This window comes from Diabrotica virgifera, chromosome 6 (assembly GCF_917563875.1).
Source record: "Diabrotica virgifera virgifera chromosome 6, PGI_DIABVI_V3a".
NCBI lineage: Eukaryota > Metazoa > Arthropoda > Insecta > Coleoptera > Chrysomelidae > Diabrotica > Diabrotica virgifera.
Window position 1 is genome coordinate 151,688,168 of NC_065448.1, and position 16,118 is coordinate 151,704,285.

Here is a 16,118-nt window from a genome sequence, read left to right on the forward strand (position 1 = left end):
CCATAATTTGTTAATAACAATTAAACGCACCACATTTGGGCTTCCAGACCACTTCCATTGGATTCAGCGAACCAAAACACCTATAATACCACCATCAAATCGCGGCGACCTAAAAGTGCCCACGGGACCTCCTATGTTGCGACTAGACTATGATAAGAAATGAAGAAATGAAAACAAATTAATAGTTGGCCTTATATTATATTTGCGCCACTTTTTTGTGCCATTACATATTGTTTACAATACAGTAGTTGTACAGTGTGCAACAAATTATTTAAACTATTTAAGGTTCTACGCTCGTAAAGAAAGAACATACGGTAATAATAATTTGGAGTTATCACTTCAAAATTATTTGTCTTGTCTCTTATTAACTCAACATTATCATGTAAAATTTCTTATCTTATTTACTCCGCTAGACATTAGATATAAAAAAATATTTGTAAATTAGGTATTCTTGATACACTGTACTGTTGTTGACATGCTTGATTTAGTGCGTGACCATGAAAGATTTACAAGAGGTATTATAATTTAGCCTTACAAAAAACTGTGTTTCTTAGTTCGATTGTGTTTTCTTGCAGATTGCAGTAGCGTCGTTTGTGTTAGCGTTAATATGGATATTTGCCAGAGGAAGAAGATACCGGTTGTTTTATATTATATATAAGACATGGAGGCGGGAAGTACTGTAAGTGATCATTTACACTTTTTTGTTTAAAAAATTTGTGTATAATTTTTTTGTGTTTATTCTTGTGGAGGAGGGTATGGGGGAATCGAATGCTCGAACTAAGACGAATTACACTGCTAAATTCTTCTCCTTTTCTCGGTGCCCTATTAGGTACCCTTACCCTAACGTTCACGGTCTTAAGCTAAACCTTCCATAACTTACAAGTCAGTAATTCTTCATATTAAGTGATTATTATTACGATCTTAGACATCTTAAACATCTTAACCCATACTTTCTTCCCATATTAGCATCAATCGGTGCCATCCATTTAAATTTCCCCATATATTTATTATTAATTTAATCCTTTTTTCTCACTCCACACGTCTATATAATCTTTCTCAATTCCGCCACATACATTGCTGTTACGCTTGCTTTTTAACTGGTCAACATGTCTCACACAACATAGTTGATGGTAGTTTTATAAAATTTTGATTTCAGTTTCGTTAGATTCTATTTAGAAAATAACATAGAGCTGATCTGCTGTTGATCTTTTCGGTCGAAAGCAACACTGGTAGTTCACGAAGTTGTCTTCTGTATAAGGGATTTTTCTTCTTAAATCAGGCGAGACTCGTTAGTCTCTAGCACTTGGTCGTAATGGCCTTTGTACCATGCCCTGTTTTTTTCTTAAACTCTAATGAGTTTTTTGGCCTCAAGTGAGGCCAACAGTTTCCTTTTTGGTAGTTTTAGGATCTCTTCTGGTTCAAACCTCAGTTGACCAGTGCATCCTGCCTCACGCCAATTAGCACATTGCAGTGACATAGTATATGTATGGCAGTCTCTTCTTCAATTTCGCACTTTCTGCATCATGGTTCATTCACCTTAGGTAACTAGTTTATATGGGTTTCTTAAACGGCAATGTCCAATCACTATTTCAGTGACCGTTTTGATCTCTCGTTTATTGAGGTGATTCATCTAATTGTTCTAGCTTTTTATCAATATTCTTGATTACTTTTTTAGTCTGGATTTGCCCTTGAGTGGTTATACATTTCTTTTGATGATTCCTTAGCAGCCATTTCTAACCTCGGTCTTTCAGTCTCGTTTTTCGTAGCATCTTTAGTAGTGTCACAGAAAGAGTCTAAGCTTTCAAAGGCTTCTTTTGGACCTTGTTTTGCCAACGCATCTGCTCGTTTACACCCGTACACCCTTTCATGACCTGGAATCCATATTAAAGGCACTTTATTGTTTTTTGTCACGGTGTTGAAGTTTGAAGAGATCTTTACAGTTCCTCATCAGTTTTGATTTCGTGATTGGGTTCTTTACTGCCAGACTAGCCGCCTGGCTATATGTAAATGTTGTATAAGGGATTATTCTACTCCTTAATATATTTAACAACACCATATTCTCTCGTGTTCCTATAGTTTTATATCAACCATCTCTTTCCTCCTATCTTAAAGCCAATCCTAAGCGCCGGACTCCACTTGCGATTTGTAGCCGCGCGATTATTTTGTCGCGAAGATTGAACACAGTGTTTCAAATACAAGTCAATCCATTTGCAACTAAATAATCGTTGATTGACTTGTATTTGAAACATTGTATTCAATTTTGGCGACAAAACAATAGCGCGACTATAGTTTATTTTTTAACCAGGAGGAGTAAACTAAAAAGACAGATTCACACCCAAGAAAGTCACTAGAATAATAACCAAATACATCTTATTTTTTGGTTGATCTAGCCGGTCCAAAGGAATAAAGAATTCCAAAAACAACTGGATTTTATATAAAACCAGACTAACCATCTAAAAATTAAAGGAATAACACAGAAAACACAAAAATCGCCGATATAACCTATGAAATGTCACTAGTGTCAAAATTTGATAAATGTCATTAGTGTCAAAATTTTATAACAGTGGAGTAAACTTGCCTGCGGTTGGTCCAATTACAAACAAGCAATACAGCGCGGTAAATTTGAATCACTCCTCTTGGTTAAAGAACAAACCATAGAAAATCGCAAGTAGAGTCCGGCGCTTAGTGTAGAAAAGCTAGCCCGAATCTTCACTTGAGATCTTGTGTCTCTTTGGCCATTCAAATTTGTTCTTTGAGCTAAGCCATTCTTTATTAGTATCTTCAATAACTTTTCTCCCAGTTCTTCTTTAATTAGTCAGTTCTTACTCTTCTAACTCACAATACCCAGAGTATTGTCTTACAAAGTGGCAAGTGCTTAGCAAGGTTATTCCTCTGTAATGCTTTAAGACTGATCTGTTAATCTTGTATTTCTTGATTATGATATTGGCTGTACCCCATATACCAAAATGTTCGATACCACAAATAGGTCGCTAAAGATTTTTTCCATGTTTTTAAAATTGCAACTGTATTCTCCTAGTAAAATATAAATATTTATATTTCCACTACTACTGCAGATTCCTGCTTCGTTTGATATTAAACTTCATTCTAATGTAGATTATTCTTGTGCGAAATGGAATGTCATTATTTCATATAGTGCAAATTGCTATTGTATTCAAAGTTCACTTCACAATGGTATCGACAAATTTTTTATTAGTAAACATAAGGAATAATATTAAAATACTATGGTTCTAGAAGTGTTTTCTTGTGGCATGTTCAAGTTCAATATTGTGTTTATATTTGATTAAGCCACAATTGATTGTAATAAGTTAGGATACTAGGGATAATAACGCTTGAGATCAATGGTGTATATACCGAGGGCCTTTGGCCCGAGGGATATACGTTGACCGAAAGCGTTATTATCTATAATACCCGTGGTACCTTCAACGTTTAATGTCCGACTAAATTATTCTTTATATGCAATATATTTGAATGAATTTTGAATTAATTATAGTCTAAGAGCTAGTGAACCCTCAGACTAACGGTCTTCCTGTAAGGCTAGAAATTTGTATAGTGATAACTCATAGCACACCAAGGCTAAAAACTATGACCTGGCAGGCATCAGCCGTGCACGTGTATCTACCAGGTGAATCGAAAAGTGCATAGTTTAGGGGAAAAATAAACATTCTCCTGTAAAGTTTAAATTTAAGTATGTGTTTGAGTAACTCATTTAGAAGAAATGTGTACAATGACAGGCGATTCTGAAGAGCATAAGACCTTGCCAGGCGAAGGGAAAGATTAGGGGTTTTTCCTAAAATTATTTTTTTTTGCATCGAACAAAGTTTTTTTAAGTTTTTTGAATCATTCCAAACAGAAAAGGTCTTTAGTGACTTTTTTCTTAGGTTGATAGTTTTTGTTATACAGTGCGTAAATCGTTCAGCTGGACATAGGGAACATACATTGTATATATTTAGGCACATAAATACATACATTGTATTATATTAAGATAATTGTGGCAACTTCGCTCTCTCAATGACAATACAGTTGTTAGCATTAAGGGGCATTAACCTCAAAATTGACAATTAATTTCGGGTGATACAAATAAACGTCAAAACATGACATTGTAGTAGAACTACAGTGTCTGTTTAATTTGGAAATTAATTTTTAAATAAAAGATATTTTAAAAATTAAAGTAAAATTATTAATTCATCAGTCATAATCTTTGTTTTTGATTTATTTATGGACTGCCTTGCATTGATAATCACTCATTCTATTCGTTCTAACAGTTCTATTGCACCAGAAACTCGTACTCGAACAGAAGTTTCAACTAACACAGGTTACCGCAGTTGCCACAATGATCTCAATGTATATTCCCTATGTCCAGCAGAACGATTTACGTACTGTATAAGCGATTAAAATTTTGAACATTGCGAAATCAGCCATTTTTAACCTAAATCGGACATTTAACTAAAAATTTCAAGGTTACCAAGGTAGGTAGATATTCTTTAAACATTGATTGATGAAATCCTGAAGAGTTTTTTGCAATACAATATCGAAAACCCCTTTGTTTTTTAATTGCTAATTAAGCGGGCGCGACACTGTAGTATAAGTGAGGACGTTTGAGTTTGCATAAATTCATTATATCGAGAATGGGCAAATTTGAAAATAAATCCTCAGAAAGGTCGATTTTTATTCTTAAATTAGGACTTTTTGGCATATATATAATACTAGTGACGTCATCCATCTGGGCGTGATGACGTAATTGATGATTTTTTTTAAACGAGAGTAGGGGTTGTGTGATAGCTCATTTGAAAGGTTATTTAATTCTCTATTCAGAAGTATAAACATTAACAAATTTATTTATACAGGGTGTACAAAAACATTTTTTTATTAAATTAATTTAGACAAAAAGAAGAAAAAAATTTTTTGTACACCCTGTACAAATAATTATGTTAAGAGGATCGGAACGTATTTTCGGCTGCAATGCTATTCAAATGGGGATTCATTTTTTTCAAATCCTGAGAAAACTAATAAGTATTTTGGAAAAATTTAAACGCAGAATGAAAGATTACGTTATTAGCGAGGGCCGAAAGTCCCTGAGAACTTCTACAATGTTTATTTTAATAAGTTACAGGGGTGAAAAAACTAAGAGAAAATTTAGTGTGATTTTTAAATTCAAATATCTCATTCAAAATAAACTTTTTATTTATTCTAAGGGACTTTCGGCCCTCGGTAATAATTTAGTCTTTCATTCTGCGTTTAAATTTTTCAAAAATATTTATTGGTTTTTTCAGGATTTGAAAAAAATGAACACAATGCCGTGGTAATATTTTCCAAATCTGTCTTTGTCTTACAACGCACTCAACCGAATATAATATTGTCAGCATATATTGTCAGTCAGACACTGACAATCAGTGACAATTTTAAATATTTGACATTGCATCGGGAATATTTTGAGAAATTGATTAAATATTATTGATATATAGTGTATTTGATAAATAATTGATTTAAGACGTGAACTTAATAAAAAGTTATTTATTGTGTATTATTTGTGAAAGATCCAAGCAGAGAATACATCAGATATATCCTGTGATCCAAGTATTTTGTTGTTAGAGATGTTCAAAATTGTAAGCGTTCCAAAATAACAACATATTATTAAAAAATCACTTTAACACTTTTCCTCTTTTCTCGATTGATTATTAGTTTTTGTTGTACAAATAAATTATTACAATCACTGAAAACATAGTTAGTGAAAAAATTATCACATTTATTAACTGAATTAATAATTTGCAATTATAAAAATAACAGTTATCCAAGAACATTCAAAAGCCATCTCTTTAAATTAATTATGACATTTTCAAGTAGAATGACATTCTAGTAATGTTTACATATCCACACCAGTGTGAATTTTACTACACGTAATTTGCCGTGTAAAGACAGAAAAAGTAGGGATACGTAATTAATTGCGTAAAATATTTGCGAATTATGTACCCATAGCCTTAATATTTATATTACTGAATAGAGCAGGGGTTCCCAACCTTTTAGCAACTGCGTACCACCTGAAATGTTTTGAAGATTTTGGCGTACCACCAAACACCAGGATTCATGAAAGCGCCCCCCCCCCTTCCTAAATTTTTCAGTAACATATTTACACTAAGTAACACTGGTTCAGAAAAACCAGTCTCACACAAGTAACTAGTGACAAATGGCATCAAAAACAGCGTAGCGTGCCAGAAGAGCATTGGATACTCGGATTTACACCCGATCAAGAAGTCAATTAAGGATTTCTCTTTAAAGCTGTCGTTCATAGAATTGTCTTCTCTTAGATCGAAAAATATTTCCTGTAATTCCAACTCATTTGGTGAGGTTCCTACAAAATGATTTCTGATCCAGTAAAATTTGGAATAATCTTCAGAGAAACATTTATTTCAACTTTCTTGACGAGATTCCAAGTGAAGAATTATATCAGCAACCACATCTGGTATTGGAGATATTTCGCTTTCTTTAAAAAATGAGGAAATGCAGAGACATTATTTCACTGTATTTGAGAACATAAAAGAAACAACTTCTTCCTGGAAAGAGTTTATTTTCTCATTGGCTGTAAAGAGTGATGTGTTTGCTCCCTGAAGACATATGTTCAACGTGTTGAGTCTGTCAAAATTGTCAGCTAGCTACGTCAATATTGACAATCATTCTTCATCACAAAACAAGTTTTCATGTCATTATTTTTTTCAGTTAAAAGCATTAAAACTTCTGACGTCAGTTCGAAGAGAGAGATGAAAATTTTCCCTCGAGATAACCATCTCACTTCTATATGCAATAGAAGAGTTTTGAACTTGCTACCCATATCTTCACACATCGAGGAAAATAATCTTGAATTAAGAGTCCTAACCTTTCAAAAGTTAATAACTTTCATAGCATGTGATGAAACGGAGATCATATTTTCCGGCATACCTTTAGCAACTAATCTTTCTCGGTGTTAACACAATGTGAACTTCGGCATTTAGAAGCAACTTTCTGTATTTTTGCTGCTAGCCCTGTCAATTTTACTGACAGCTTTTGCTCCATCTGTACATAAACCAATATACTTTTGACAAGGAACCCCCATTTTGATCACAAACTCATTTATTGTATTAAAAATGAGTCACGCTGTTGTGTTTGATTCAAGTGGTTTGCAGAATAAAAAATATTCTATAACTTTTTCATGAAAATCAAATCGTCCAAATACGAGTAGCAGCGTAATCCCTTGTTTAACCCACGCGACGCGTACCACCTGAAACCTTCCCGTGTACCACCAGTGGTACGCGTACCCCCGGTTGGGAACCTCTGGAATAGAGAATTAAATAACCTTTCAAATGAGCGATCACACAACCCCTACTCTCATTTAAAAAAATCATCGATTACGTCATCACGCCCAGATGGATGACGTCACTAGTATTATATATATGCCAAAAGTCCTAATTTAAGAATAAAAATCGACCTGTCTGAGGATTTCTCTTCAAATTTGCCAATTCTCGAGATAATGAATTTATGCAAACTCAAACGTCTTCACTTATACTACAGTGTCGCGCCCGCTTGATTGGCAATTAAAAAACAAAGGGGTTTTCGATATTGTATTGCAAAAAACTCTTCGGGATTTCATCAATCAATGTTTAAAGAATATCTACCTACCTTGGTAACATTGAAATTTTTAGTTAAATGTCCGATTTAGGGTTAAAAATGGCCAATTTCGCAATTTTCAAAATTTTTAATCGCTTATATAACAAAAACTATTAACCTAAGGAAAAAGTCACTAAAGACCTTTTCTGTTTGGAATGATTCAAAAAACCTAAAAAAACTTTGTTCGATGCAAAAAAAAATAATTTTAGGAAAAACCCCTAATCTTTCCCCTCGCCTGGCACGATCTTATGCTCTTCAGAATCGCCTGTCATTGTACACATTTCTTCTAAATAACTTACTCTAACACATACTTAAATTTAAACTTTACAGGAGAATGTTTATTTTTCCCCTAAACTATGCACTTTTCGATTCACCTGGTAGATATACGTGCACGGCTGATGCCTGCCAGGTCATGGTTTTTAGCCTTGGTGTGCTATGAATTATCACTATACAAATTTCTAGCCTTACAGGAAGACCGTTAGTCGGAGGGTTCACTAGCTCTTAGACCAGTTGTGCTCAGACTTATACTGTGTGGGATCTACCACATAAACTGCAAGCGTCCAGCGATCGACTGCTAGTAAAAAACAACAGTTTTGAAAATTAAAAACTTTGTTGCACATTTCTATTTGATAAAAAGTTGTAACTTCAGAGAGTTGTAATTAAAGTCATGTTTTTCATCCTAATTGTATTTGGATGTTGATGCATGGCACTGCATAATATTCACAAGATTTTCATATACAGCGTGTCCAATTAAGTCGGCATCATATGGGAAACTTTTTTATTCTTAGTTTTATGAAAAAAAGTTATTCTTTATAAAAAGTTGTGCATGGTCTAAAACTTAAAATACAACCATCAGTTATCAATTTTTTTAAGCCGTGTACGAGGTATGTCAAAAAATATGAATTTTACTCAAGAGTAAAGTAGCTTTATTTTTCGCAATATTAAAAATTGTTATAATGAAAAGTTGTTTGGAATTAATAACTATATTTTAATATGCAATTTCATCCTTCTAATTGAAAAAAAATTGAATTTGTTTTTTAATTATGGATAACCAACATTATTTTCAGTTATTTCAATAATTATGATAACTCTTTTATTATTAATTTTACGAAAAACAGTTATTCTGCATAAAATGTTCTGCATGGTCTAAAACCTAAATTACAACCATGTTATATCAAATTTTGTCAATTTTATACGAGGTGTATAAAAAATATGAATTCGCTTAAGAGTTCTTAAATAAAATACCGTTATTTCTCACAATATTGAAAATTGTGATTATGTAAAGTTGTAGAGAACTAAAAATCAATGTCCAATATGTAATTACATCCTCCTTATTGAAATATTCTGAACTATAAAGGTACTTTATTCTTGATCGAAATTCATCTCATTTGACCTATCTCGTATAAAATTGATCAAATTTGCTATTAGATGGTTGTATTAAAGGCTTTTGACCATGCATAACTGTTTACAAAGTATATATTTTTTTTGGTACAATTAATAATAAAACAGTTATCATAATTTAAATAACTGAAAATAATGTTGGTTTTTCATAAAAAAAATTCAATTTTTTTAATTAGAAGGATGAAATTGCATATTAAAATATATTTCTTAATTCCAAACAACTTTTCATTATAACAATTTTCAATACTGTGAAAAATAAAGCTACTTTACTCTTGAGTAAAATTCATATTTTTTACATACCTCGTATACGGCTTAAAAAAATTGATCAGTGATGTTGCATTTTAAGTTTTAGACCATGCACAACTTTTTATAAAGAATAACTTTTTTTCATAAAACTAAGAATAAAAAAGTTTCCCATATGATGCCGACTTAATTGGGCACGCTGTATATGATGGTACAGAATTACCGAGCGCCAGATGCAAGCATGACCTCTATACTAAATAAATTTATGCCAAATATAGGGGGTCCTGGATCCCAGAAGAGAATAGTGATGGCAAAATCCATCTTATCCATAGTTTTATACGGAGCCCCAGTGTGGCACGAGGTCCTTCGAATGAAAAAGTATAAAGACGTGCTTCTTAGGACACAAAGGAAACCTCTGATCAGGGTGTGCAGCGCGTACAGAACCGTATCAACCATTGCCTTACAGGTGGTGGCTGGGTCTGTACCGGTGCACATCCTGGCCAGAGAAAGAGTCCAAATGTACCAGAGGGGCAACGGGGCAATAGGTTCAGGTCCACAAGAAAGGAAAAGAAGTCTAGAGATGTGGCAGAGGGAATGGGTAGCCGAAGTCGAGAAGGCGGCCTGGACGAGATCCCTGATTCCAGATGTGGTGAGGTGGTACGAGTGCCGGCATCGGCGCGTGAGCTACTATTTCACACAATTTTTGACGGGACATGGATCGTTCAGGAAGTTTACTCATCGTATAGGGAAAACCGTGGACGATCTATGCCCTGAGTGTGGAGTAGTGGATGACGCGCAGCATGTCGTCTTCGTGTGCCCTGCATACCAGGCTGGACGTACCGAGCTGCAGCTGGGACTGGGATCCCCTCTAGGCGAGCCTCACGAGCTAATTGATAAAGCTATCAATAGCAAGAGAGACTTCGACCTGATCATTGCTTTTGTCACGAAGACAATGAAGCACAAAGAGGAGAAAGAGAGGCGACTGCAAGCGGGATGACCGCCTATTTATTTATTTTTAACGTTTTTATTTTTGTGTCGCAGATGGCAGCCAGTGGGGGGAGGATCCTTTACATCCAACCTGCGCTGTCTGTCTTATTTTAACTAGTTTTACTTATTTATTTATTTTATCTTATTTTATCTCCTTATTTACTTCTTCAATCTTATTTATACAATATTTATCATTTTAAATCAATTTTATTACTCAAATGTGTTGCGTGTTGTAAGCGGTAGTCAGCAGGGGGAGGACCTTTTACATCTAACTCATGCTGACCGCCTTTTTATTGTTTTGTTTACTTTCTGTTTTGTCTTGTTCTTTTAGTCTGTTTTTTGTTTTGTATCAGGTAGTGGGGGAGGATTTTTACACCCAAACTCACTGACTGCTTCCTTTTTAACTGTAGAATGAATGGGTATGAGTGTGAGTGCGAATTGATGAAAGCACGAATGTTTGGAGTTGCTCGTAACTGTCGACTGGTATCCTTTTGCTAGTTCATGTTTGATTGGGGGCACCCCGGTCGCCCCACCCGCACATGGGCTGCACGGGACGGTCGTCTTCACCGACCGGTCTTTGTGCGGGGTGTGTGCGGGACGAGGCGGCTGGGTGGCCGCTAATCTACGGAGTGCACGCAGAGGGTGCCCGGGGGGAGTTATGAGTAAGGTCGACGGGTCAGACATGCTCGCCAAGAGCGGTTCCAGACCTGTCGGCTGGAGGAAGAGGAGGTGAGTTTAGTCGGTAGGCGGTTCGGCACGGTGAAGCGTAACGGATCGAATGCGACACACCTGGGACACCTTCCCAGACGGTCTTTTGAAGATTCTCACCTCCACAAAAAAAAAAAAAAAAAGATGCAAGCATGATGAGATGTGTTCGTCAGTTAGCCGATTATGATATTTTGATTTCACTACCTTCATTTGGGAAAATGCAGACTCACACAAGTACGTTGATCCAAAGAATGCTATGAGCTTCAGAGCTATTTGCCTCAAAGAGGAGATATTTGTTATACGGTATGAAAGACCAAAATTTCTTATCAGCCGCTCTGGACTTAAGGTGTATATAAGTATCCGAAATTATTTTCAGTGCCTCATTTTGGACAGAACTGATCTCCATATTGAAAGTAATTAATATTTCAGTGACAATTTTTTCCACGTCTTCACAAGAAAATGGATTAGACATGAATGTTACAATATCTGTCAGTTTCTTAAAATCAGCCAAGCATCTTTCAAACTCACCATGAACTACTTGCATCTCCGTCTCATAATAAAATAAATATAATTCAAATGGGCGGTTAACCTTTTTTTTCAACGATAGAAAGCTGTTCATTTGATTAATCAATAATAACAATTTGTTGACAAAGGAATGTACTGCGCTCATCATATCGATAATTGTTATTTTTACCCTGTAGTTCCAAATTAAGGAGGTTCAAATGATTTGCTAAATCTGATACGAAATCCAAATCGCTGAGCTTTTCGTTTTGAAGTAAATTCTCTTCTAGAAAAGAAATTATTTCGGGACTAATTATTTCAACCACCTCACATATGTATGCAAAAGTAAATTAGTGTCCACATCTTTTTCATATAGATGAAACAAGACAACAGTAAGACCTATCCTAACATATGCAGCGGAGACAAGGACCGATACAAGAAAGACGAAACAACAAATCAACAATATCGAAATGAAAGTATTAAGATCAATAGCGGGCATAGCATTAAGAATTGGAAAGACTGTAAGACTTGTACACACTTCTAAATAGGTCAAAAAGGCAAACAGGTGTATGTTTTCAAAAAACTTTTGATAGTGTGTAAAAAATATTTTATTATCAGCTAAGTACTTTCAACACATAACGTGCCATCATCAGAGCTTCGTCCTCTTATAAGACCTTCATAGAAGAGCAATTGCTAAACGACACAATAAAAACCCAGTATCCATGTTTTTTATTGTGTCGTTTAGCAATTGCTATTCTATGAAGGTTTTATAAGGGGACGAAGCTCTGATGATGGCACGTTATGTGTTGAAAGTACTTAGCTGATAATAAAATATTTTTTACACACTATCAAAAGTTTTTTGAAAACATATACCTGTTTGCCTTTTTGACCTATAGCATTAAGAGACAGACAAGGCAGCAGAAGTAAACGAGAACGATGCAAAATTCAAAATATTAACAGGTGGATAAAAACAAGAAAGAAAAACTGGAACGAACATGTAAACCGAATGGAACCAGATACATTAGCGAACATCTGTAAAAACAACAAGCCGTATAGCAGAAGACCCGTTGGAAGGCCGCCGAAAAGGTGGAAAGACAATGTACAGTCAACAACAACTGAAACAGAATAAGAGGCAGACAAACAGGAGTAATCCTAGTCGCGCGAAGAAGAAAAAGAAGATCTTTTTCATTTGTATTTTTTCCGTGAATCGCGATCGACTTCAAAAACTTTGGCGATCGACCAGTCAATCGCGATCGACTCTTTGAGCACCGCTGTCTTAGACTATTAGTTTTCAAATAAGTACATTGACTAGCAATAGTCATAACGTAATTGTGGTAACCATAGTTTTACTTAGGTTGTTATTTGTCAAGTTGACAGTATTTAACTACTTATTTAAATTTAATGCCCTAGGGCATTATAATATCATACTTAACTGACTTAGAAATAATGTCATTATTTGTCAAATAATATACCAGTCGGACATTAATGACATTAATGTCCGACTGGTTTATTATTTGACAAATAATTACATTATTTTGACAAATAATGACATTATTTTGACAAATAATGACATTATTTCGAAGTCTATTAAGTACGATATAACGCCCAAGGGCGTGTTATTGACAAATAACGCCCTAGGGCGTATTAAATTTAAATAACGAATTAAATACTCTCAAGTTGACAAATAAAACTCTAAGTAAATGGTTACCACAATTACGTTACGACTATTTCTGGTAAATGTACTTATTTAAAAACTAATTAATTCAAAATTCATTCAAATTTTTTGCATATAAAGAATAATTTAGTCGGACATTAAACGTTGAAGGCACCACGGGTATTATAATAATAACGCTTTCGGTCGACGTATACAGGGTGAGGCAAATAATGGGCCTATTAGAAATATCTCGAGAACTAAAGGCAACAGAATAATGAAAATTTGAATTAAGGGGTTTTGAAGAGTCATCTATTTAATAAAAATATTTTCATCTATTTGCTACTTCCGGTTATACCGGAAGTTGCTTATAACTTCGTTTTTTTAAATGGGACAACCTGTATATTTTTAGATTTTTGAATTCTCTTCGATGTCTTCTTTCTTAAAATATGAGGTTTTGTAATGTTATACAGGGTATTTTAAAAGATAATTACGTTATTTTATTAATTTCGTAGCAACTTTCACACCCTGTAGAATTGTAGTAGTTTGACATCTAAAACTCTACTTACGTTCAAATGATTTTTAATATAGTCTACTATTGTTAAGAATCATTATTACATCTAAATTTTTAATTTCAGTATACAGGGTTGGTCGAAACTCGGAATGAGTATTTTCTGAGTTTTCTTAAATGGAACACCCTGTATTTTAGTATTGTAATGAAATGATATTTTATGACACTTTTTTATTTCTTAACATTCCCTATACCTAACTGCTTTAATTTGTGCTTAATTGTTAATCGCATCAACAATCAACTACGTAGGTATTTTGATTGCTAAACCATTATTGGTAATTTTAAGGATCAGTCTGGATTAATATGTATTTATTTCTGAAAAATTATTTGTGACTGAATTTTTTCACGTCCAACCTAATAAAATTTTACGTATTTTTTGTTGCAATTAATGTTTAGCTTGAATCACCAATAACTCACAAACTAAAGCAATTAGCTTATAAAATAAAAAAGTACCATAAAATATCATTTCATTACAATACTAAAATACAGGGTGTTCCATTTAAGAAAACTCAAAATATATTCATTCCGAGTTGCGACCAATGCTGTATACTAAAATTTCAAAATTAGCTATACTAATGATTTTTACCAATAGTAGACTATATTAAAAATCACTTGAACGTAAGCAGAGTTTTTAATGTCAAACTATTACAATTCTACAGGGTGTGAATATTGCTACGAAATTAATAAAAAAAGTAAATATATTTTAAAATACCCTGTATAATATTACAAAACCTCATATTTTAAGAAAGAAGATATTGAGGAGAATCCAAAAATGTAAAAATATACAGGGTGTCCCATTTAAAAAAACGAAGTTATAAGCAACTTCCAGTATAACCGGAAGTTGAAAAGAGATGAAAATATTTTCATTTAATAGATTATCCTTCAAAACCGCTTCAATCCAATTTTCATGATTATCAGGGCGAGGCAGTTATCTGCCTCGCCCTATATACCTCGGGCCGAAGGCCCTCTGTCTATACACCATTGACCTCAAGCGTTATTATCCTTATAACACCCTTGGTACCTTAATAACTATTTTAACTAAAAATTTGACGTTCTAAAACTCCTTAATGTACGCATTTATTGACTCTGGCACGAGCGCGGCTTACTGGCAATTTTGTACACGCTCGACTGGGATACGGGCGACCATTAAGTTTTAATCCTCAAATTTTTTAAGCACTTGCGAATCCGGTATTTGTATAGAAACGTATAAATACCAAAATAGTGGAAGCTAAATATCTTTTTTATTGCTCAGTTATTGCAAAATTATATATATTTATCTAAAACCTTGCGGTCCGAGCAATTGAAAATTGATAGGAATTGAATTTTGTTAAATTGTCAGAATTTTGTTTTTATACAAAGCGTTAGTGCATTTGAAGCAGTTTGAAGTGAATCGTGTTTGTTTGTTTATCCTTAGATCTTTATTTTTATAGCCAACTTTATTTTTAAAATATTATTTTTTATACAAATTTAGTATAAATTTAGTATTTAGCGTTATTTTGATTTCCTATTAGTATTACTCCTATTGCGTAACGATGTCCATTTTCCGTTGCAATTTACGACGCTGAACAGACGGGGTTGTGAATTGCAAGTTTTAGAATTCCCTCTTGTCTTCTTCGCTTCAGCATCCATCTGGCTTGCAATTTTTAGAATCCATGGAAGTGTTACCAGGAAAATGGTCCAACAAGTTTTTCAATTAAATAAATTTAATACACTTTTTTTCACTTCCTTCATTTATTTATCTTCCACATCAAGTGTGGACAAAATTTATCAGTCTTTCAACTATTATTCTTTTGACATGCCCTGGTCTAAGTGGCAATTAACAAGATTTATTATTCGATAGTCTTCACATTTTTCCACATTGGATATGTATTGTGATTGTGATGACAGTTGATTAAGGCACTGTTGAGGTATTTCTCAACTTTGGTGTATATTGTTGAAAATCTGTAAAAATGTTTACTGTGTCTTTGCCTATAATTTTGAAAAATTCTGCGTAGAAGTAGTCTAGCCCTGCGGCTTGTCCATTTTTAATTCTATTTATAGACCAGTAAGGATGTGCGAAAAAACGTCTATTTTTGGATGTGAGAGGTGGCATTCGGATTTTTGCAGATAAAGTTAGGTGACACCTTCAATAATAATAATTGACTTATGCTCCTTCTCACATATGCCCGGAACATTAACCTTTAACTACAGGCGCTGGTGTATTTTGTACGCCAGATATAAGAATTCTACTACAAATATATTTAAAAATTTAATTTTTGACCTTGTTTATCTCTCTAACCTATCACTGGAATGTGCTTTACAATTTGGTTTTAGGTTCGTTATAATCGGCGTTCCGGGAAGATCGTAATTTACAGTTTCTTATTTGTTGTTTCCGGTGGTGGACAATATACGCCACGATTA

The 16,118-nt window shown here is 34.0% G+C and overlaps 1 protein-coding gene across 1 annotated transcript in view; it reads left to right on the top strand.

Annotated features, from left to right (window-relative positions):
- Nucleotides 1-16,118, top strand: part of LOC114332567 (long-chain fatty acid transport protein 4) — a gene marked incomplete in the record, with an annotated part of 350,190 nt that overhangs the window by 270,751 nt on the left and 63,321 nt on the right. Inside the window, 1 exon segment of the mRNA XM_050654162.1 lies at nucleotides 576-679. Within this exon segment, the coding sequence (XP_050510119.1) occupies nucleotides 576-679 (104 nt within the window).